The following is a 22,024-nucleotide window of genomic DNA, read 5'->3' on the forward strand; positions in this document are numbered from 1 at the left end:
ATTTGTTTTATGGAATTTATTTCCATCATTTTATGTGATAAGCCTCATTCACTGATTGTCCGATCTTTGAATATATCAAAAGAGGCTGCCGAAATATTGAAGTTTTCTAAACTCGCGAGTTAAAGAAGAAAGATGATTTTTGCAATCATCATTAACTATATGTCGGAGATCTATCATTGAATCATTGAGAAAATGATCAAACTCAATCTCATGTCGAATTCAGGGGGAGCGTGATCAATAATTCTAACATTGTACTCTTTTTCCTTCGTCCAAGTTTTTGTCCCAATGGGTTTTTCTTGGCAAGGTTTTAACGAGGCAGTGTGACGCTCATAAGCTTTAAATGGATGTGTACTCTTTTCTCCTTCGATTAGGTTTTGTCCCACTGGGTTTTCCTAACAAGGTTTTTAACGAGGCATATTCCATAGATGGGGGACATCCAAGGGGGAGTGTTATGAAACTTAAAAGTGTGGATGACCACCATTACACCACCATTACTCCCACTACCACCACCATAACTCCCACCATCATCTCCACCATTATTCATCATTAAAAGTGTTGTAACTCTTGACCTTTGAGAGGTCTTTCTTGTACTATATATACAACACAATGTAAATGTATTTTACACAACAAGAAGAAGAAGAGAAATACATATTGCATTCTCTCTATTTACTCTCGTATGTTCTCTTTGTTATGTTGTCTTCTTCTTCATTTTCTAACATAAACTACACTATTTGAACAAATTTTTTTTTAATCAAGTGTGCAAGTTTGTTTGATTTTCACACCGCGTCATTTTTTGTAAGTGTAAATTACGATCACGAGTGAGGTAAAATCAAAGTACGAGAATTTTTTTTTTATTTGGGTAATTACAACCACACTACTCAACTATGAATCTATTTACACATACACTATTGCGTGTCAAATTTAGTTGAATGTTCTAGATTATGTGGAATATTTTCTAGTCTATGACCATTTTACCCCATTCGGGCTCCAGGTTTTCAAACAAGATGAAATATGTTCTATTGACTTGTAAATTTCAGATTATGGTGCATTACAAACTTCACTTATACATAAAATTAGTACAAACTAGAGAACACTCCAAAAAATCTAAAAGAATATGTCGAATTTTTGAATGTTGTAAGAAATTATTAATTATCCTAATAAAATGATTTTTTTCATAATTTGACATTATTTGACGGCGTCCATAATTTACCATTTTTTTATAATTGACCGAGTACACATACATGTAATAAAAGGTAAACAATATTCAATTTGATATCTTTAAATAAATGGATAGACGTGCTGCAACAAATCCTAGAAATTCTTACCCACAAACTCAATCAACTCTCTCTTCTTACCAGAGAAGAAAAAATTAAAACAAAACTCAACTCTCACTCTCTCTCTACCTCTCTCTCTCTCTAGAACACGCACAGAGTCAAACAATGTCCGAATCCGGCGAGCACATCTTGGTCTTCCCTTACCCAGCGCAGGGGCACATGATACCCCTCCTAGACTTCACACACCAGATCGCCGCCCGCGGCCTCACCATAACAATCCTGGTGACCCCAAAGAACCTCCCTCAGCTCAAACCCCTCCTCTCCGCCCACCCCACCTCCATCACCCCCCTCGTCCTCCCTTTTCCGGCGCACCCCGCCGTCCCCGCCGGCGTCGAAAACACCGTCGAACTCCCCCCCGGCGGATTCCGCTCTATGATGTGCGCCTTGGCCGGTCTCCACGACCCCATCCTCCGCTGGTTCCGGGACCACCCCTCGCCGCCCGTCGCCATAGTTTCCGACATGTTCCTCGGATGGACCGACGAACTCGCCCGCCAGCTCAGCATCCGCCGCTACGCATTCTTCCCCTCCGGCGCCTTCGCCATTTCATACGTCTTCTCCCTGTGGCTCGAGTTGCCGCAGAGGAAAAACCCCGCCGACGAGAACGAAACGGTGTCGTTTCCCGAGATTCCGAATTCCCCAGTTTACCCCTGGTGGCAGGTGTCCCCAGTCTACCGCAGCTACATAAAGGGAGACCCAAATTCGGAATTTATCAGAGATGCCTTCCTCGGTAATATGAAAAGTCACGGGTTGTTGTTCAACTCGTTCGACCGGGTCGAAAAAGTTTATTTGGATTATTTGGTTAAGAAATTGGGCCACGACCGGGTTTGGTCGATCGGGCCCGTATTGTCACCTCCCACAATCGGGCCCACCGAGCGCGGCGGGTCCAGCTCGGTCCTCCCGAGCGAGATTGTTTCGTGGCTCGACACGTGTCAAGACGATACTGTAGTGTACGTGTGCTTTGGAAGCCAGGCCGTGTTGACCAACCGGCAAATGATGGAGTTGACTTTAGGTTTGGAGAAAAGTGGGGTCAAATTCATTTTGTCGGTGAAGGGTGCAACCAAAGGGCACGACGAGGAGAATCACGGCTCGATTCCGCTCGGCTTCGAGGACCGCGTGGCGGGGAGGGGGCTCGTGATCAAGGGGTGGGCCCCGCAAGTGACGATACTCCAGCACAGAGCGATATGCGCGTTCCTGACGCACTGCGGGTGGAATTCGACTCTGGAGAGTATCATGGCGGGAGTGCCGATGCTGACGTGGCCGATGGGTGCCGATCAGTTTCTGAATGCGACTTTGCTGGTCGATCAATTGGACATTGCGGTACGAGTGTGCGAAGGGGATGAGTCGGCGCTGGATTCCGATGATTTGGTGAAGTTTCTAGAAGAAACTCGGGGCGAAAAGTGGGCGGAGAAGAAAGCTCGTGCGAAGGCATTGAGTAAGGCTGCATTTGATGCTATGAGTGAAGGTGGGAGTTCATTCAACAATTTGGAAGGTTTTGTAAGGAGTTTATAGTGTCAAAAAATTTGCAACAACTTGAGGTGAATCTAGACAAGTTATGTAACGTTAACTTGGATGTATCTTTGAATTTGTTAATGTATTGTTGTATTGGTAAACTAAATAAATGATTTTTTTTATTTTCTACTTTTTATTTCATAGTTATATCAATTTAATCTTTTGTTGCATTTTGATGTTTATTTCACCTCGGATAAAACATCATCAAATTGCTGAATAGTGGTGCTTAGGGGTGCCGAGCCGACTCGTGAGTTCGATGAGCCGGCTCGAAAAAAGCTCGGACTCGAGTTGTTCGAGCTCGAGCTTGTGCCAGTTTTTAGTTGTTTGTGAGTTCACCAGACGGCTCGCGGGCCTTATTTATTGTTTTTATTTTTATTTTATTTTTTTATATATTATTTTTTATTTAAATAATGTATAATAATATAAAATAGGGTAAATTGCACTTTACCTCCCTGTGGTTTCAGGGTTTGGCACTTCACCCCCCTGTCATATCAATTTAAGCATTTTACCCTCCTGGGGTTGACAAATTGTAGCGGCCGTCTGTTATTCCGTTAAAGTTAACCGCAAGTGTGCTTCACTCGCCCTAAAATGGCGTGGTTGAGATTTTCTCAGCTGATGTTTTTTGTATATACCCATCTTACCCCTTTTTCATTTAATATAAAGCCCTTCCACTGCCTCCCTAAAGAAAACGCTGAACAGAGCCTTCTTCTCCACTTCTTTCTTTATTTTTAATTTTGTTTCCCCATGTCTTCTTCAAGCAGCAGCAGGTTTGGAGAGCCTCAAAATATTGATTTCGCTACAATGGGAAGGTATGTTTTAGGTGTGGCCAAAAAACACTCATAAAAAATGTGGAAACCGAGGGTAAGCCCTCTAAGGGGCGATTATATTTTGTATGCCCTAATGTAACTTGTGGCTTTCAAGGATGGTGCAATCCCTATGCACTCAATGGCAACCCAATTATCATTGGCAACCCAACTGCAACAACAACATCAAGGGCTGGAGATGAATTTGAGCAAATGATTGTTGCCATAAAGACAAGGGTTGAAGTTGTTGAAGCTAAACAAGAAATGATGAAGCAAGTGTTGTTTGGATGACTTTTTTTCGTTTTTCATTACAGTTGGTATTCTTGTTTGTAAGCTTTGAAATGTAAACTATTATTAATGGCAAGTAGTACCAATTTTTATCAATGAAATGCTTTGAAATATATATGCTGTGAAATGTGAACATATAGGCTTTAAATTCCTCTGTTTTAAATACATAACACTAAATAACAGTGCAAATACAAGTTCAAAAGAATGGCTATGTTTTAGCCAATACATACCACAAAAAAGAGAAATGCACTGTTAAAAAATAATGGCTCTGTTTTAGCCAATACAGACCACAAAAAAGAGAAAATGCATTGTTCAAAAACAAAAGTAGCTCTGTTTTAGACAAAAAAAAAAAACCCAAAAAAATCACCAAAAAAGCTTCATCAAAAAATCAGGGCATCCAAACTGGTCTCTTCTTCACTGTCTCTTGTGCTTTTCCTTTTTTTCCACCAACAGCTGTTCTTTTGCTTCCACCAACAGCTGTGCTTTTGCTTCCACCAACTCTAGTTGTCTTTGATCTCTGGAATAATGCACCATTAGGGCCATGTAATAGTGCTGGCTGTGAGGCAGGCTGTTGAGAGAATGGATTCTATGAAAGAAAAGAAGTTAAAGTCAGATTTAATTAAAAAAAATGCAAGTATTCAAAAAACTGAGTAAACTAACCTCAAAAGTGGATTGAGAAACATGAGGTTGTTGAGAGGAACTTGAATTAGGTACAAATGACTGTTGCATTGAAGGACTTGGTGCAAATGAATTCTAAAACAAACAAATTAAATTGGTCAAAGATAGTAGCTGAGATTTAAATGCTGGGAAAATTAACATAAATTACCTGAAAAGGAGTCTGGAAAATTTCTCCATTCTGAGGGGGTGCTTTTCTAGGAACTGACATCTTATTAACTCTAGGAGTCTGTGTATTTTTTTGCTGCAATCAATGAATACAAAACTCAATTAAACATATAAAAGTAATATAGAACTAAAATAAATAAATAAAATAAAATAGAAATAGTAGAAAAATTACCTTATGCAACTTAGAATTAGGATGCATTTCTCCCTTGCATCCTCTTTTATTGTGACCAACCTTCAAGCACCTAGCACATGTCACTGGCAAATTCTTTCTTGAAACTTTGGTTGGATCAGCTTTTCTAGTTTCTTGTTCATCAGCTGTCTTGTTTCTTTTCGTTTTTGGCCTTCCAACTTGTTTTTTGATAAATGGAGGCAGTAGTTGTGGCAGCCCAGACTTCAAATAGTCATGCTCCCCTGGAACTGGAAAGACTTGAAAGTTGTAAGTGGCCAGGTAAGCATCTCTAGTGTAGCAAGAATGCACATAATCCTCTGGTTGATGCTTGTTAAGATAGATAGCACTAACGGCATGCTTGCAAGGAATCCCACTCACATCCCACATCCTACATGTACATGTTCTTGTTTCAAGATTGACAAAGCATTGCCTAATATTAGGCCCCTCATGACACTCCACCTCAAACACCATTCCTCCAGACCAAGTAGGAAAGCAATTAGCACTTGCTTGTTTAATTCTCTCCAATTTCTTGAAAATATTTGGACCAATTTTTCCCTCATGCTTCAGCATACCAGTCCTCTTAACTTGAAACCTGATCATTAAAGATTTTCTGATCCACTCCAGCATTGAGATGATGTGCATATCTCTGGCATCAATAATGTAGTTGTTCCAGCTTTCATTCATGTTGTTGACAAGAATATCACATTTTGCGCTTGGGCTGAAATGTGACCTGGCCCAATTTTCAGGATTAGCTTTCATTAACCACTGAAATGCACAGCTGCTTTCCTCACCAGTCACAACTGTTGGTGGATCAGCTTTCTTGATTTCATCCATATAGTACTTCCAGTCATTCAAATTTGCTGTGGAGGCTGCTTTCCAGAATAAATCTTTCAGCTCTTTCCCTTTGTATTTCTGTTTGAAGTTGGCATACATATGCCTAATGCAGTATCTATGCTCAACACCTGGCATCAGTTCATTCATGGTCTCAACTAGGCCTTTTTGTGACCCCTCCTCTTTCTTGAACTTCCCCCATGTCTCTAAGAAATTGAATTAGAAACCATGTCCAGGTCTGTTTGCACTCAGATTCTACCACAGCTACTGCAAGGAGAAACAAATTGTCATTTCCATCGCTGCAAATAGCACTTAGAAGCTGACCTCCAACTGCTCCTTTGAGAAAACAGCCATCCAACCCTACTATTGGTCTACATGCTGCCAGATATCCACTCTTTTGTGCAGCCAATCTGCATAGAGTCTTAAGAATCTAGGTTGAGTACCATCTTCACCAGTAGTTTGAATCTTGAAGCAACTTCCTGGATTATGGTGAAGCACAGTTGCACAGTAATCTCTCAACAATGCAAATTGTTTATGTATGTCTCCCTCCACAATCTTCTTTGCTTTGTTCTTTGCTCTGTAGCACTGCCACCTACTAACTTCTACATTCAAATCCTTTCTTACTTTTCTTTTCATTGAGTTGACTTTCATCTCTCCATTGTCTCTCAAATCATCCAGATACTCATCAACTAAGTATCTGGAATTCACTAGATGATTATCATGTTTTCTCCCACATTTGTGTTCTGATATGAAGGTCTTGATCTGGAATGTGGATGTATTGCCAACAGGAGATGCATGTATTCTCCATCCACAATCTTCCTTACACTTGGCACTAATCTTCTTGTTCTCATTCTTTATGTATGTGATGTCATGGCCTCTCAGTACATTCCATCTAATCATGGCTCTTCTAAATACTTGTGGTGTAGAAAACTTTAGTCCAACAAACAAATTTGGATTCTTCATACCAGTAGCCTCATTAAATTCATCAGACTTTTCACCTTCAGAATCAGTACTCCTCAACTCTTCTCGATTTTCAGGATCTTCACAATCAGACCACCACTCTTCTACATTCACATAAGGACCTTTACTTTCAACTGCTGGAGCTTTTTCTGTCACAACGATGTCATCATTTGGCATCTCTAAATCATCATCAAACTAGCTAGGAACAGAACTGTGTACAGATGGTGGTCTATCTTCATCATCTTCATCTTCCAACTCTTCATCTTCACTTTCTACACCCCTTGTTTGCTGATTTTCTTCAACTTGACTAGACTTTGCTTTGTCACTAGTAAGCTCTTCATAAACTTCATCAATAAGGTCTTCAAATTATGTCCAAGGTTCAAGAACTGGTTCAACAACTGATTCCACTTGCACTTCAATATTTGGCTCAGCTTCTTTTTCAACTTGTTCTGCATACATACAGATGACATCCAGTCCTTCATAAGCATTAACCCTAGCAGCAACATATGCATCCTCCTTCAATGTACATAAACCTCTATCCAAAGTTTCCCCAGCCACTCTGTAGTATAACAAACATCCATGCATGAATCCCAATTGAGCTTGGTATAGCTGCTGAAAGTACAAATAACACAACATGCCTCTCTCTGTCTTCAACTTCTACAAACTCCACTTTCCCTCCAACATACTTAATGCTAGGTTTCCACATAAAATTTCCCCCATAATGGAATTCTATAGTAACAGGGGTTTTGCAATCAATAAAGAATAGATAAGAATATTATTTTATGGAACAATAAGAAACAAAAGACTGTTGTTTTAGGGAACAGTAAGTCACAATTTAGGAATAAGAAATGGGGGACCATTCTCAGAATCAATAAAAAATTGAATAGGGGACCACAATACACAATAAAGAAACCAAACCAAACACATTGAAAGAAACAATTGAGACAATAAAATAAGGGCAAAATCTTACTGGATTATTTTGAAAATTAGGGCTTTGAGCCATATTACAAAAAAATGTAAAATTTCGGACAAGAAGACTTTGGCATCCCCCAGATTTAACGAAATAACAAAATAAATCAAATGAACAATCAACAAACAAAGGATTAAAGTGAAAAACTTACATGGGATCTTCCATAGCAATTTCGCCCTTCCTCTACAACCAGTTTATGCGAAGCCTTGGTTCATCTATTGTCGTAATCCTCTTTGAATCCTAATTATGTGAACTACTGGTTCAAATCAGTCCAAGATTTGTCGAAAATATTCTGAATTTTATGGGAACGAAATTGAGAATTGTATTTGGGGAGAAATAAAATGAATAGGGTAAATGGGGATCGTGGTTTTCACCTGTAAAAAGTCAGAAAATAAAAGGGTATTTCAGACATTAGCCAGTTTCCGTTACTCAAATAGACGGCCGCTACAATTTGTCAAACCAGGGGGGTAAAGTGCTTAAATTGATATGACAGGGGGGTGAAGTGCCAAACCCTGAAACCACAGGGGGGTAAAGTGCAATTTACCCTATAAAATATTATAGAAATAAATAAAAAAAAAATTAAAAATTAAAAAATATATATAATTACAATTATTGTTTATTTATTTTTTTAAATAGTTTTTAATAATAATAAAATAATATTTTAAAAAAAATAAATAAAAAAAAGGAACTCAACGAGCTCGAGCTCACCTCGAGCATGCCAAAAAAGGCGACTTGGCTCCAGCTCGGCTCATTCACACCCCTAGTGTGGTGCTGGTGCCATTGAGTGAATTAATTTATATAATGACATTTTGAAATTTAAAAATTAAATTACCTCTCGTTTTGTAGGAATATTTGTGAGGAGGAAGGGGACCCCGACATAATGGGAAATGGAGGGCGACGGTTTTGGCGGTTGAATCGTTGTTGCTGCTTGCCGGAAACTTCATTCTCGATTTAAATAAACGCTTGTCACCTCCGAATTACAACCACAGCCAAGTGCCGATTTAGACCACTTTGTAAGAGGGGCGAAATATTTTTCGAAATAATACATGTCTAAGGACTTAGACACGGCCACGGGCCGGTTCGGGCCGGTTCATACCGGTTCACGGTTCACTTTTTCCGGAACCAGAACCGGCCCGTAATATGCACGGTTCGACGGTCCGGGTCGGCCTGCCGGTTCGGGCCGGTTCCGGGTCGGCCCGGAAAATTTGAATTTTTTTTTTATTTATTTATTTTTGAAATATTTGATGAATAAGTAAATTATAGGAAAAATTGGGGTGTGAGGGTATTTATAGGAAAACTTTGGGGGGGGGGGGAATTCAAAAAAAAACAAATAACGGCCGGTTCACCCGGCCCGGTTCAATAGCCGTTATTTGCTTTTTTTTTTGAATTTTTTTTTTTTTAAATCCGGGTGAACCGCCTGGCCAGCCCGGCGGTTCACGGTTCACCATTTCATAGAATCGGGCCCGTCCCGTGGACAACGGGCCGGTTCACGGGTCCCGGGCCGGGTCGTCAACGAGTCGCTTCGGGCCGGTTCCGGGCCCAAAACGGCCCATGGCCATGTCTATCTAAGGTAGGTTAAATTTTCGGGGGTTCAGGCCCAAATATTTTTTTACAATAATTCACAAAAAGAAAAAAAGATAAAATAAGTATATATGTTCTTCCATGTTCTTATTTTGTTTGTAGTTTACTAAAAATAATTTTTAGAATAGAAAATTCCGTCCAATCTTTAAAAAATTCGTTAAAGTTAACCAAATTATACACAGAAAGACTATAATGAGATGAATTGTAGGATTGATGGATGAAAACGAGACGATAGAGATATAAGGAGCTAAAACGGGACTAAATAATAAGATGGGGGACTGTTACTGAGATTTGGCCTAATCAACGCGATGGAACGGCTGTCTCTGCTGTAGAAAATCGACGTTCTTATTTGTACGAATGACAGCTGGATGGCTCGCCGAAATAGTATTCCACGGCCAAGAAATAGCTTAGGAAGCTTCGACGTATACAAAATGTAGGGCACAATCTCTATTAATTTTCTATTTCATTTTCCTTTTAGTACTCCACATAAATCTTCGTTATATTACTGTAACTGAAAATGTGATTGCACGCAAGAAATCATGATTTTAAATAAAAAGTGATCTCGAGCTCGTTTTATCTTGTTCCGGAATCAATATATAGATTTAAGTAATAATGACATCAAAGTCGCTAAGAGTCCATTCAGCCACTTCTTCTTGATCGGTAACAAAAATCTCCGTTCCTACATCAAGTGACGTCCATATTCTTCTCGCAGGTGCGGTACCCGGATCCTAAAAAAATCAATTTAAATAACCCGTTTATCGTTAGTAAGATAAACAAATAAAAAATAAAAATTAATTAATTTGTATAATTCGATGCATACTTGATAGAAGTATAGTCTACTAGAAAGGCGACCAACATCAAGCTCCCAATTCCTCCCATCTCCGACCCAACCATGCCCCTGTTTCGTAGGGTACCCGTATTCTTCCCATATCGGATGAGGAAGTAACTGCACCAACTCTTGTGCCTGTGGGTTACTGTAGGGATCGCACGTACTATACGGCTTCTCCAAGTGTTGTGCATTCCCCGGGGCGCAGTAATAGTGATATGCTCCGTATGGGAAGTTTTTGGTGTCGTTTCGGAGAATTTTGGTGTTGTTGGGAGTAATATGGTAAGGGGGGCAGTTGCCTATATTTGTAGGGCTGCACCAAGCTGCGGTTTGCGGGTTGATTATCATTTCCGAGTATCTTGTTACGTCGGTTAGTACGTCTCCGTTGCAAGGGGTGCCGTTGTTTTTCCAGCAGCTTCCGATGTCGATTAGGTAGAATTGACTTTTAGGGCCTCCTCCTTGTTTGATGTCTAGTCTCATTTTTACTTTGAAATTTGGAGATTCGGGAAGCTGAAATACGATTGAATTTATTTGTTACATACGGAATATAGAGTGAAGATTGATTAGGCATATTTACGGCTGGAAATCAAACGGAATGGATCGGATAGAATATGAATTAGCACTTTCGGAAAATTCTCATTTTTTTCAGAAGTGGAAGATTAATTGTATTTCCGTTCCAAAAAAACCGGAAAAAAAAAATTGGAAATGGGAATTTCGGTAATTGTGATGAGAAAACTTGCTCCAAAATTGGAAATTTTTGGATTGAAATCTGCGAAACTCGGAAATTCTAAATTTGTAGTCACATACATAATGTTATTGTAAATGTAATTTTCGAAAAATAATTGGAAGAACTTTCCGAATTCGGAGTGAAAAACATTATTCAAAAATTGGAAAATTTCGGAGCGAAATCGACAGAATTCGGAATTTCCGGTCCAATTTCCACCCATGTCATATTAGGCAAGTAAAAGCAAATAAGGCAACACAAACATATCATCATTCATCATCTCAGTAACTATAAATTAGCGATTAGTTCAATATATACCTAACAAAAACACGCCTAGAAACGACTAACAAAACATTTCGAACTTACGATTTTGAGCATTCCGCGAGTGTCGTAATGGTAGCCACCCGAATATCCGCTAGTTGCGTCGGCTCTAAGGTACAACATTAGCCACGGATATTTTTTCGAGGTCCTCAATTTATGACTAAACACCCAACTACTCCCACTCCCGATTTTCTTCTCCCAAACCACCTCAAAATACGACATCGAATTCGACGACCGAAGATCGTAGGTACCGTTAAACCAACCTTTCATAGTAGTACCATCCGCATCCAAAAAAGTTGGCTGATGAAAAAACACGGGCTGATTCATGCACCCACTCCCGAAACATGGAAATCTGCCATTGTTGTTGAATGGTGCTACCGGTTTCCCGTTTTCCGGGCAGAGACCCGACATGGTGTCGTAGTTTCCGTTCTTCAGCATTACCATCCAAAACTGCCATGCTGAAACTTCACACAGTGCACCCAAATACAATTCCTTCTCCGCCGCGTAAAGATCCGGGTTGTTTAAAGCACCCGGGCTCAGACCCGGGAAAGGTGACCCGACTCCGAGTTTGTTGTCGGCTTCTGTCACTTTGTGCGTTATAACAGAGGTATCTGCAAAAATCAAAGATTGTGCGTAAATGTTGTCAGGACAATAAAGATGGGGTTTTTTGCTAGAATCGTCCCTGTGTAATATCTAATTTCTGAAAAAACCCTTGTGTTAAAAATATTTGCAAACACCCCCCTATAATACTTAATCAAAGCCAATAAAGCCCCTGCGAGCTGAACGTGTGTTGCACAGGTGGATTTCGCGACTTGGATTGGAGTATGTTTTTTAACTTGAAAAGATCAAAATACCCTTTAAAATATAAATTTTAAAAATTATAATTTCACCCCATAATTTTGTTGAGACCCAAAATAAAGTTTCATAATTTCCTTTCATTCAATAAAAAAATAAAAATCATTTTGTTTATTTAAATAGAAATGTATTTTAAGAATTATTAGGGGTAATTTTGTCATGACTTTTAAGTCAAAAATCAATTTTATTACGGGAGCTGTGTGTTTTGTAAAACGTAACATAGGGGGGTTATTGCTAATTTTTTTAACATACGGGTTTTTTCGACAACAACAGATTATAAGGGGGGGTCGGTGCTAATAACTCCAATAAAGATATAAAAAAAAATGAAAGAAATTAAAAGAAAAGGGATTAATTAGTAAAAATTACTTGAAAGATCGAAGCAATCAGCAGCTCTGGGGCTGCCCATGGACGGGGCTTCCTGGCCGACTTCATTGCAGAAGTTCCAAGCCTCAAACGCAACTCTCAGCCCGTCCCGCCGCATTCCGGGATCCCCGACGGCGGAGCTTCCATCGGCGGGAAAAAGTAGTAGCAGACAATTTGCCGCGGCGGTTGCAATAATAATAGTTATAAGAAATGAGGCCATTATTACAGAAGAGACAACAACATATGAGGGTTTTAGGGAAGAAGGATAAATTACTTATGAAGGGAGGAGTAAATAAAGATTCTTGAAATGAGGTGGGGCCCTCCAGCTTGTGGAGTTTGTTTTGTTGCCGACCCCACAGAGATGATGGTGATGGTGGTGGTGGTGGTGTATGGTGTAACCCGTGTGAGTTTGTGTTTATTGTAGATGTCTCAGTCTCCCCACCATAAATATATATTCTATCTCAACTTTTTTTTTTCTTTTTGAGATATAAAGAAGAATCTACATAACTAACATTAATTACAAATGAGGAGCTTCCCGAACACTTTCACCAACCCCGTATAGAGAGACGTATGTGAATTATTAGGGCTGTTTATACTCCTTGGGAAATTACGGTCATCCGCTAAGGTAAAGTTAAATTACGAAAAAAAATTATATGTTTGGGTAATAATTACATACATCCGAGCTCAATTATGAATATTTTTACACGTCAATTTATACATAATTTTCGAGATTTCGTGGAATGTTCTTGTACCTGTTTTGTGCAAAAATGAAGTTTCTGATGCACTACAATCTGATATTTGCAAGTCGAGAGACACATGCTATGATTATCTTCTTATAAAATGTGGAGCTTGATCGGGTCAAATGGGTACAAACAGGAGCATATTTCGCATAATCTAGAAGATTCCACTAAATTTGACACTGCAATGATGGACATGTAAGAAGGTTCATAGTTGAGTGAGTAATTGTAATTACCCAAACATGAGGATTTTTTTTTTTTTGTAATTTAACTTTACCGCAAGAGGTGACCGTAATTTTACCCTATACTTTATAGTAGATATATAATATACCCACCGAATGGGTCGAATCAGGTCCATGAACCAGCTTGTCTATGAAGGCCTGCTGGATATAGGCCGACCCCAAAAATAAAATAAAAACCAAATTGTTTTGAGAAACATTGATCAATGGCTAGTTTGACTCCGACCGAGAGGATCGACCATTCCGAGTTAAATAATTTATTTTAACGGTTGAGATCATCAATCGTTTGTAATCAATGGTAAAGCAAAAAAAGAAATTGGACGGGTCTGCCAGCAATCGTCACAAACCTGTCGAAACGCGCAAGCCTCCGTCTGGACCGGGACCGGGTCCTATTTTTCATGACTTGTGGGTATGATGATTGAGGTTGAGTGGAAATAAACCTGGTGCTTGTATCTGTGTGGACTTCTGGACAAAAGGAGTGGACTGGACATAAGGGAACTGAGCTAAAGCAATTTGAAAAACGACTCCATGTTCTGGTGAAAATATTTGTATCTTTAAATTTGTAATCACCATGTTTTTCTTAATTTTGTGATTCTTTGTATTATTCATACAAGCACCCAGTGCTTAAAAAAAACATTTCAATTAAAAAATCTTTGTTGCTATGTTGCACATAATACAATAGAACACACTAGTAGAAAAATGGTTTTTTATTACGATCATTAACCGTAGTGAAAAGTATCAAATTCGTACTAAAAAGACTTTTGCTACGCATTTGCTATGAATTTGCCCCGTTGCATATACGGGCGTGACAAAAGTTTTGCTACGGTAAATGGCCGTACCAAATATTTTTTTGCTGTGGTAAATCCTAGTATTTACTACGACTTCGAAATTGTTCTGTAGTAAAAAATACCTTTTATTAAGCTTTTTACCGTAGCAAAAAATTCGTAGTAATAATTTTCTACTAGTGACATTACATTAAATATCGTAAAATATGATTATTATTTGAATGAGTGAAAGTGCTTAAAACAACTTATGATAAAAATGATTTTGTCCTAGAAAAAAAGAAGAAGAAAAATGTGAAGTGAAAAGTGAAACCAAACATTAGGTAAAGATTCTTTCTTTTTTTCTTTTTACGGAGGGAAATATTAGGTAAATTTTCTATAATCATAATATTTGTTGCGGGCGAAATAAGCAGTTAGTTCTCTTTTGTCATTCTTGTACGAAAAGCCAATCTTTTGATCCTAATCACAATTTCCGATTACAGAAAGAAGTGATTTTGTGTTCTTCCCACAAACATCTCCTTCCAGATATCAACAAATTTGAAGTTCGACTTCCAACCATTAATACTTGATAAATTTTAGCCGTGTAAGAGTATATTTTTTTGAAGTGTTGGAGTATACTCATACACTTGGCCTATTTTTGGGAATTGAAGTTTATTTTCATTTTATTTTAGAGAAATATGCTTGGGATAGAATTTTAGAATGAGAGTCACATTTATTTATATTTACTAGTGATGCTGCTCCAAAATGTTGGGTCAGCCCAATGGTCTTGAAGCCCACAGATCTTCTAAGTTCGGAAATCTTCAAGCCCAATATCGAGAATGCAGAGAGTCTTTGCCACGCGTCCGAGATAGTCGAAGGGATCGCTCCACTCGTTAACCTACAAAACAGTTGAAAACACTAAGTGACACGCCGGGGGTGGCCCGGGGATAGTCCTCCCACGCTCAAGTCAGAAAACTATCACAATATAAGCAAATAATATTAATTAATTGCCTAAATATTGCTTACCTTGTTATGTGATTGATAACACATATTTATAGGTGGAGTTCGGTAAAGTTTTCTTGTAAAAAACCAATGTGTGACAAAAAACATTAGATTTCTTCCCATAAGCTTCTTATGAAGTTCTTAATTAAGGACCTTTGTGTTAGGCTTTTACTTTGAATGAGCTTTTTGGGCTTTTTGGGTTAAAACCCAATTAGGCACATCAACTAGTTATCGTCGCAATATCTTCATCGAACCGCAAGTTGATTACTAAAGACCGATTTAACATATATGCGACGTTTTGAAAAACAAAAACATAGCAAGGACCTAGCAAAAATCTGCATATTGTCCCAAATTATAGACGAACATTGTGATCGTTTCCTAGTTTGGTTGCAATATGCAACGTTTCATTGTTATATCCCAAGTTTTGTGACCAAAAAATGTGTTTCTTCACAAGGTTTGTGATGGCCTATCTGGCGACACTTTGTACTATTGTTGTAACTGGCGACACTTTGTACTGTTGTCGTAACAGTACAAATTACAGTCACCCCCTAAAATAACGTATGATTATCAAAAAACCCCTTTTGTTTGCATAATTACAGCCACCCCTCAAATATATATTGTCTTACTCGTCCACCTTTACGATGTCAAATTTACCTAGGGGTGTTCATTCGGCCGGTAAACCGATCGAATCGAACCAAACGAAAATTCGTACATGCTGATTACCAAACCGTTATTCGGTGTGGTATTCAGTTTATATTATATGGGCAAATAGCAAATACGCCCATGACAAGGGCACTTAATTAAAAAAGGGACATCCAACTTTTTTGTCTTTTAAATATATCCGACTCATTCAAACTTATTTGCAAAGAAGGAAACCCTTTTATATATACCAAAATTACCCTCAATTCATTGAAACTCAATTCAACTCCAATTTCATGATTTACACCCCCAATTTAGCCCAATTTCACCAAATAACCAGTTTTGACCATAATTTCAATTTTGACCCGCCACCACCGGAGACCGCCAGTCTCCGGCGTTGACTTTTTTTTCCTTTAATTTTTTTTTTCTTAAAAAAATATTTTAATTAATATTACTGTCTTGGCTGCTAAATTACTGTCTCCAACAGTTATTTAACTGTCGAAGACAGTAATTTAAATGTTAATTGACTTTTTTTTTCTTAAAAGAAATATTTTAATTAATATTACTGTCTTGGCTGCTAAATTACTGTCTCCAGCAGTTATTTAACTGTTGGAGACAGTAATTTAACTGTTGATTGACTTTTCTTTCTTAACAATAAATATTTTAATTAATATTACTGTCTTGGTTGCTAAATTACTGTCTCCAGCAATTATTTAACTGTCGGAGACAGTAATTTAACTGTTAATTAACTTTTTTTTTTTAATCATTTTTTCTTATAAAAAAATATTTTAATTAATATTACTGTCTTGGCTGCTAAATTACTGTTTCCAACAGTAATTTAACTGTCTAATACAATAATATTACTGTATTAATTAATTTTATCATCTTGGCTTGCATTTTTGCTGTGTTCGACTGTAATATTACTGTTTCCGACCGTAATATTATTGTCTCATGCAATAATATTACTGTCTAGGACAGTAATATTATTGTTCGGGAAAATAATATTCATAATATTACTATCCCAAACAGTAATTTAGCAGTCAAGACAGTATTAATTAAAATAATATTTTCTAAGAAAAAATAAAATTTAAAAAAAAATCGAAAAAAAAAATCAACGTCGGAGACCGGCGGTTGACCGGCCAGAAAAAAAATTCAGAAAAAAAAAAAAGTAATACCGGAGAACCGCCCGGTCAATCCCGGTATCTGGCAGGAAAAAAAAATTCAGAAAAAAAATGATTTTCTGAAAAAAAAAAATATTTTTTCAAAAAATTATGAAAATGGGGGTTAATGTGATATATTTGTTTAAATCTGGGGTCAATGTGTAATATTAACGAAGTTAGAGTATAATGGATGAAATTGATAAAAAATATATTCTAGATGATATTTTAGACTAAAGACATAGGGATGAGTTTATTTGAAAGAATGTTTTTTTTGTGGACCAATGTGCATTTAAGTCCCTTGTCATGTCCATTTTTGTCATTTGCCCATATATATATATATATATATATATATATATATATATATATATATATATATATTGGTATTAAAACTAAAATTAATTAAAAAAAAAAAAGCAAAATTATAAATATTTTTTAATAAAACTTTGGTAATTTGGTTATTTATCGAACCAAACGCTAAATAATATGAAATTTTGGCGTACCCCACAATTTATGTACAATTTTACCGAACAAACGTCCCTAAATTTATTAATATTAGGGATTTTTTCGAAAGATAATACATAATTGAGTGGTTGCTTATAATTATGCAAACAAGAGTGTTTTTTTTTCTTCGTAATTCGACCTTACCTCATGGATGGCCGTAATTTTCCCTAAATTAAATTTCAGTTTTCACTTGAATCAATAAACTAACCACAATAACTATTTATTCCAACATTAAAAAATTATTACACCTCAGTATTATTCCAAAGAACACAATATTTTTATATATAAAACAAAAAAAACGTTATGACAGCCTAACAAATCTTAATAGCATATTTGTAAAAAAAAAAAAAATTATGTATAAATGTATCTCATATTTTGCAGTCAGTTTTTTCTTATTATTATTTGTATCTCCTATTTCCCAACCTATTTTCTCTAATTCCTCTTTGTTTAATTTATTTAATGCTCAGTTTCATTTCATGCAATTAAGTTTATATAATTTTTTTTTTTCTGAATGAGTTTGTATTAATAAATTTGTAGAAATGATGATGTTGTTACCGACGTCACTAATAAATTTTATAATAATTATTATTATCATATATTAAACTAATTATTATTTTCGCTTTTGAAATGTAATCTCGTGCATCGCACGGGAAAAAATGCTAGTTTAGCCTAAAAAATGTATAGTTGGGATGCAATCATGGTTCACCGAAACGTCGTTGGACAGTGTCGCGGAAACTGATGTTCCAATTCCATTGCAACGTCGCGGCAGTGTCCCTGTTGAAATGGACAAATTTTAATCCAAATGTAAAAATTTAGAATTAATGTCAAATAAATTCATAATGTTAAAGGTAGAGTAGAATAATATACAAACTATCACTAAAACTTCACTTTTAATTTTTGAGTAATTCTTTAAACCTTGAGAAATGCAAAAATGCACAAACAAAGTAAAAAATCCTAATTAAGGGTGAAATTGTAAGTTATGAAAATATCCCTTCACCTTAAAAGAAATCTAAACTAATTACGACTAGATTGCAAATTTTGAAAATTTAAAAAGCCTAATCATAATTTCGTCGGTCGTTACATTTGCCTCAAATCAAACTACATTTAAAGTATTGGAGCTAATTGTAATTTTTGGAAAACTTGTAATTAAAAGTTAAAATCCTAGTTTGACATCTTTAAACCACCGATGGGGAGCTGAAGAAGTAAATTAGATGATTCATGCGGTTCCAATCCCGTTTTGGCTTGTTCCGGTACGCGCAACAGTCGCGATTGTCCTATTTATTTCATTATCCCGACGTTCCGACCACTTTTAGCCCGTTTCCCAACATTCTTGACCGCCAAATGGTTTTGTTACAGAGGCAGTTCCCATTCCGTTCCAGCCTTCCCGACCGTTCTGGTGAATCATGGATGCAATTGAAGATTTTGATAGTAAATGAAAGATAAGTGAAGATTTCCTAATAGTTCACGAGAGGAAACTGAAAATTAGTCGTAATTGTCTTTCAAAAGGACGGGAGTTAGGCGGAACTTAATCTAAATGTAAAATCAAATCGGTAAACATACAATGTTCAATGTCCAAAAATAATCAAATAAAAATATAAACTAACGACAAGAAAAAAAGGAGCTAAAAAGATGGTTTTGTAGATGTTATATTCAATGAAATACATCCGGAGTATATGTTATATTCAATGAAATACGTCGGTTGATCTTGAACCTTTGATCTACATATAATAACTAGGGCTGTTCGTGGGTCGATTTTACTCACCAACCAAACCATTTTCGACCAATATTATGTTGTAGATAGTCAACCATCAACCATCCGTGGGTTGGGTTGGTTGATTACCGACCAATAAACCAACCCAACCCAACAAACCGACATTGGTAAATGTTGGGAACTATTATCGACTCAACTTAGATGGGTTGGATTTTGGTTGACAACCAACTTTATGAGTCGGTTGATGGACATACCAAAAAAACATCAATTTTTTAAATACATTTTTACAATACAAATATTATATTCTTACAATTAAACATAATTAGTTCAATAATATTTGAATAAATTTTTTATATATTACATATTACGATTACAAATTGTATGTGTTGCAATTAAACATAAATAGTTCAATAATATTATAATAAAATTCAAATCTTTCATCCCATGTGTATCAAAATTAAAATAATTCAAGTGAAAATGAAAATTCCAAAATACTACGCAACATATTGAATTTTTTTTTTTTGTGTCACAATTAGCATAAATTGAAAGCGAATCCAAATGTACTTCAGAAGAATTAATCCCATAAATTGGATAATTAGGCTTATATATTTTGAATTTAGTCACTATTAGAGAATTTAATAAATAATAAATAAAGTTCGTTGACCAATATTACCCGACCAACCAATTTGTTCGTGCATATTATAAATCATTATTGACCCAATCATACATGAGTTGGTTGATATTATCGACCCAACTTAAATGAGTTGGTTGATGATTGACTATCTATAAAAAACATATGGGTCGGAAATGATTTGGTTAGTGGGTAAAATTGGCCTATGATTTGTATGTTTGTTTAATGAATGTATATATATATATATATATGATTCAAGATCACTTGGTGCATTACACCCGGTGTAGCATCTAGTATACCCTAAAAAGGTTAGGAAGAGAAAAAGAAGGAAGAAACTAAGAGAAAAACAGGGGAAACGGTTTCACTATGTGCCGCACTATAGCCAACAACTAAATCCACAAGGATAGCGGAGACCGAAGTGTGAACTAAGAAGAATGCCTAGAATAATATCTAATAAATGTAGGGTAAAATTCATTTTAGTCCCTGAGCTTTGCAATCAAAATCAAATTCATCCCTTTGATTTTAATTGGGTTCAATGTTATCCTTGGAAAACAATTTCACCGCCAAAATTCATTCCCCCAAAAAATACCTACATTACCCTTTTAAAACCTGGGAAACTTAACTGAAATTCAGCCCTAAGTGTCCCTTTTTTCTCTACAAAACATATCGAACTAGAATTATATTTAAAAATATTTTCAAGAACTTATGGAAAAAAAAACATTCCAAAAATAATTATGTATAAATGGATGTTACGAAATTATCTCTATGTTTTTTTTCATGTCAAATTTGTTGCCAAATTTTTTTGATGGAAATTGACAATTATTTTTTGGTTTTGTTTTTGTCGACACTGAAAATTATTACATTGAGAAAGGAGTTTCGTCGTGTAAAGTTGTACTTTGCATTAATTTTATTTTTCTCTTATCGAAACAAAAATCCGCATATCAAAGATGTGTTGAGCATCTTTTAATATTTGATGAATTTTTTTAATTTTCAATGATTGTCAAAAAACAATTTTTCAAGTCAAAATTTAACGGTACCAATATCTTATACGAAAAAAACTGATTTTATTTAATTCTGGAAAAATTCTTTAGTAGAATAATATTTAAATAATGGATTTGTATTTGTATTTTAAATAATATATTTTTTAAGATTTGGAAAAAAAAATACTTTGCAACAGGAATTTGAAAAATAAAATAATATTTGTGTGTATTTTTTTATATTGTTTGGATTAATGAGAGAAAATAAGTTTTAAGATCTTGAAAATATTATTAAATATAATTTAAAGGGTAAATTCCACTTTTCCCCCTTGTACTTTGGTTCGGTATCACATTACCCTCTTTTACTCTCGATTGCATCGATTTACGCCCTTGCCGTTAATTGTTAGACATTTGACCTTAACACCGTCTGATCTCAGCTATGATATTTACAAAAACGCCACCCTCCCAGTTTAAATAATTATTAATAAATAAATAAATTCAGGACAACGAGAAAACATAGTCCACGACGCCAGCCGCAATTTATTTTTATTTTTTTTAATTGTTTTTAATAATTATTTAAATTATGAGGGGTGGGTTTTGTGATTTTTAAACTTTAGACCAAACGGTGTTAAGGCAAAAAGTTCCGAAAACTAACGGCGAGGACCACATTGAGATATTTTTTCAAGTACAGGGGCAAATCGATGCAATCAAGAGTAGAAGGGGGTAAAGTGATATCGAGCCAAAGTAAAGGGGAGAAAGTGGAATTTATCCTAATTTTAATTTGAGGTATTCAGTAAAAAAACTAAAATTGGGAATTATGGATGAATGTCATTTCAGTCCCCCAGGTTTTGTAAGGGGTAATGTGGGCATTTTGTAAAAAATGATTGATTTTAGCGGTGAAATTATAATTCAGGGATGACATTAAACAAATTGAAAAACTGAGGGATGAATTTGATTTTGACTTGAAAGCTCAACGACTAAAATGAATTTTACCCAATAAATGTACCACGACAAGTGGAAATTGGAAAAAAAAAAAAAAAAAAATAATAATAATAATAATAATAATTAAAAATTAAAAATAGTTGATTCATATCTTGTTTCATAAATTCTCACCAAAAATTAAATATGAAGAAAACAGTCTTAATTAAATCAGGACAAGTACTTGTTTTTCTTTTTATTTTATTTATTTATTTATTTTGAGGGGATAGAAACGGTTAAACTGTTATGGTACGTGTTTTGACCAGGAAAAAGTCAGAAATGAATGAAAAAAAAAAAAAAAGAAAAAAGAG

The 22,024-nt window shown here is 36.0% G+C and overlaps 4 protein-coding genes across 4 annotated transcripts; 1 reads left to right on the forward strand and 3 right to left on the reverse strand.

The window, feature by feature from the left end:
• The first annotated feature begins 1,271 nt into the window (after positions 1–1,271).
• On the forward strand, positions 1,272–2,972 carry UGT89B1 (UDP-glucosyl transferase 89B1). The gene has a single exon (XM_012996406.2). It carries the CDS (start codon positions 1,440–1,442, stop codon positions 2,841–2,843), a length of 1,404 nt encoding a protein of 467 aa, XP_012851860.2. The 5' UTR covers positions 1,272–1,439; the 3' UTR covers positions 2,844–2,972.
• Positions 2,973–3,955: 983 nt separating this feature from the next.
• Positions 3,956–4,854, reverse strand: LOC148767670 (uncharacterized). The gene is made up of 3 exons (XM_088823740.1): positions 4,761–4,854; positions 4,595–4,687; positions 3,956–4,520 (listed from the first exon to the last, which is right to left on the reverse strand). The coding sequence occupies exons 1-3, from the start codon at positions 4,818–4,820 to the stop codon at positions 4,323–4,325; spliced, it is 351 nt and encodes a 116-aa protein (XP_088679866.1). The 5' UTR covers positions 4,821–4,854; the 3' UTR covers positions 3,956–4,322.
• A 5-nt stretch (positions 4,855–4,859) lies between these two features.
• Positions 4,860–5,927, reverse strand: LOC148767671 (uncharacterized). The gene is made up of 2 exons (XM_088824747.1): positions 4,950–5,927; positions 4,860–4,904 (listed from the first exon to the last, which is right to left on the reverse strand). The coding sequence occupies exons 1-2, from the start codon at positions 5,925–5,927 to the stop codon at positions 4,860–4,862; spliced, it is 1,023 nt and encodes a 340-aa protein (XP_088680873.1).
• Positions 5,928–9,715: 3,788 nt separating this feature from the next.
• LOC105971550 (calcium/calcium/calmodulin-dependent Serine/Threonine-kinase) lies at positions 9,716–13,993 on the reverse strand. Its single transcript, XM_012996401.2, has 4 exons — positions 12,381–13,993; positions 11,205–11,770; positions 10,109–10,624; positions 9,716–10,016 (listed from the first exon to the last, which is right to left on the reverse strand). The coding sequence occupies exons 1-4, from the start codon at positions 12,595–12,597 to the stop codon at positions 9,891–9,893; spliced, it is 1,425 nt and encodes a 474-aa protein (XP_012851855.2). The 5' UTR covers positions 12,598–13,993; the 3' UTR covers positions 9,716–9,890.
• Between the last annotated feature and the right edge of the window lie 8,031 nt (positions 13,994–22,024).

The sequence above is a fragment of the Erythranthe guttata genome, chromosome 10, assembly GCF_056151865.1.
Source record: "Erythranthe guttata isolate IM_541 chromosome 10, IM_541, whole genome shotgun sequence".
NCBI classification, from domain to species: Eukaryota; Viridiplantae; Streptophyta; class Magnoliopsida; order Lamiales; family Phrymaceae; genus Erythranthe; species Erythranthe guttata.

Excerpts from the sequence above, each read along its gene's own strand:
- UGT89B1 (XM_012996406.2), top strand. The coding sequence starts at position 1,440 with ATGTCCGAATCCGGCGAGCACATCTTGGTCTTCCCTTACCCAGCGCAG.
- LOC148767670 (XM_088823740.1), bottom strand. The coding sequence starts at position 4,820 with ATGTCAGTTCCTAGAAAAGCACCCCCTCAGAATGGAGAAATTTTCCAG. Across the intron at positions 4,688-4,760 it reads TTTTCCAGACTCCTTTTCAG|AATTCATTTGCACCAAGTCC; the intron begins GTAATTTATGTT and ends TGTTTGTTTTAG. Across the intron at positions 4,521-4,594 it reads TTTCTCAATCCACTTTTGAG|AATCCATTCTCTCAACAGCC; the intron begins GTTAGTTTACTC and ends TTTCTTTCATAG.
- LOC148767671 (XM_088824747.1), bottom strand. The coding sequence starts at position 5,927 with ATGAATGAACTGATGCCAGGTGTTGAGCATAGATACTGCATTAGGCAT. Across the intron at positions 4,905-4,949 it reads CTAATTCTAAGTTGCATAAG|TTCTATATTACTTTTATATG; the intron begins GTAATTTTTCTA and ends TATTTATTTTAG.
- LOC105971550 (XM_012996401.2), bottom strand. The coding sequence starts at position 12,597 with ATGGCCTCATTTCTTATAACTATTATTATTGCAACCGCCGCGGCAAAT. Across the intron at positions 10,625-11,204 it reads CTCGCGGAATGCTCAAAATC|CTTCCCGAATCTCCAAATTT; the intron begins GTAAGTTCGAAA and ends ATCGTATTTCAG. Across the intron at positions 10,017-10,108 it reads GTAGACTATACTTCTATCAA|GATCCGGGTACCGCACCTGC; the intron begins GTATGCATCGAA and ends TGATTTTTTTAG.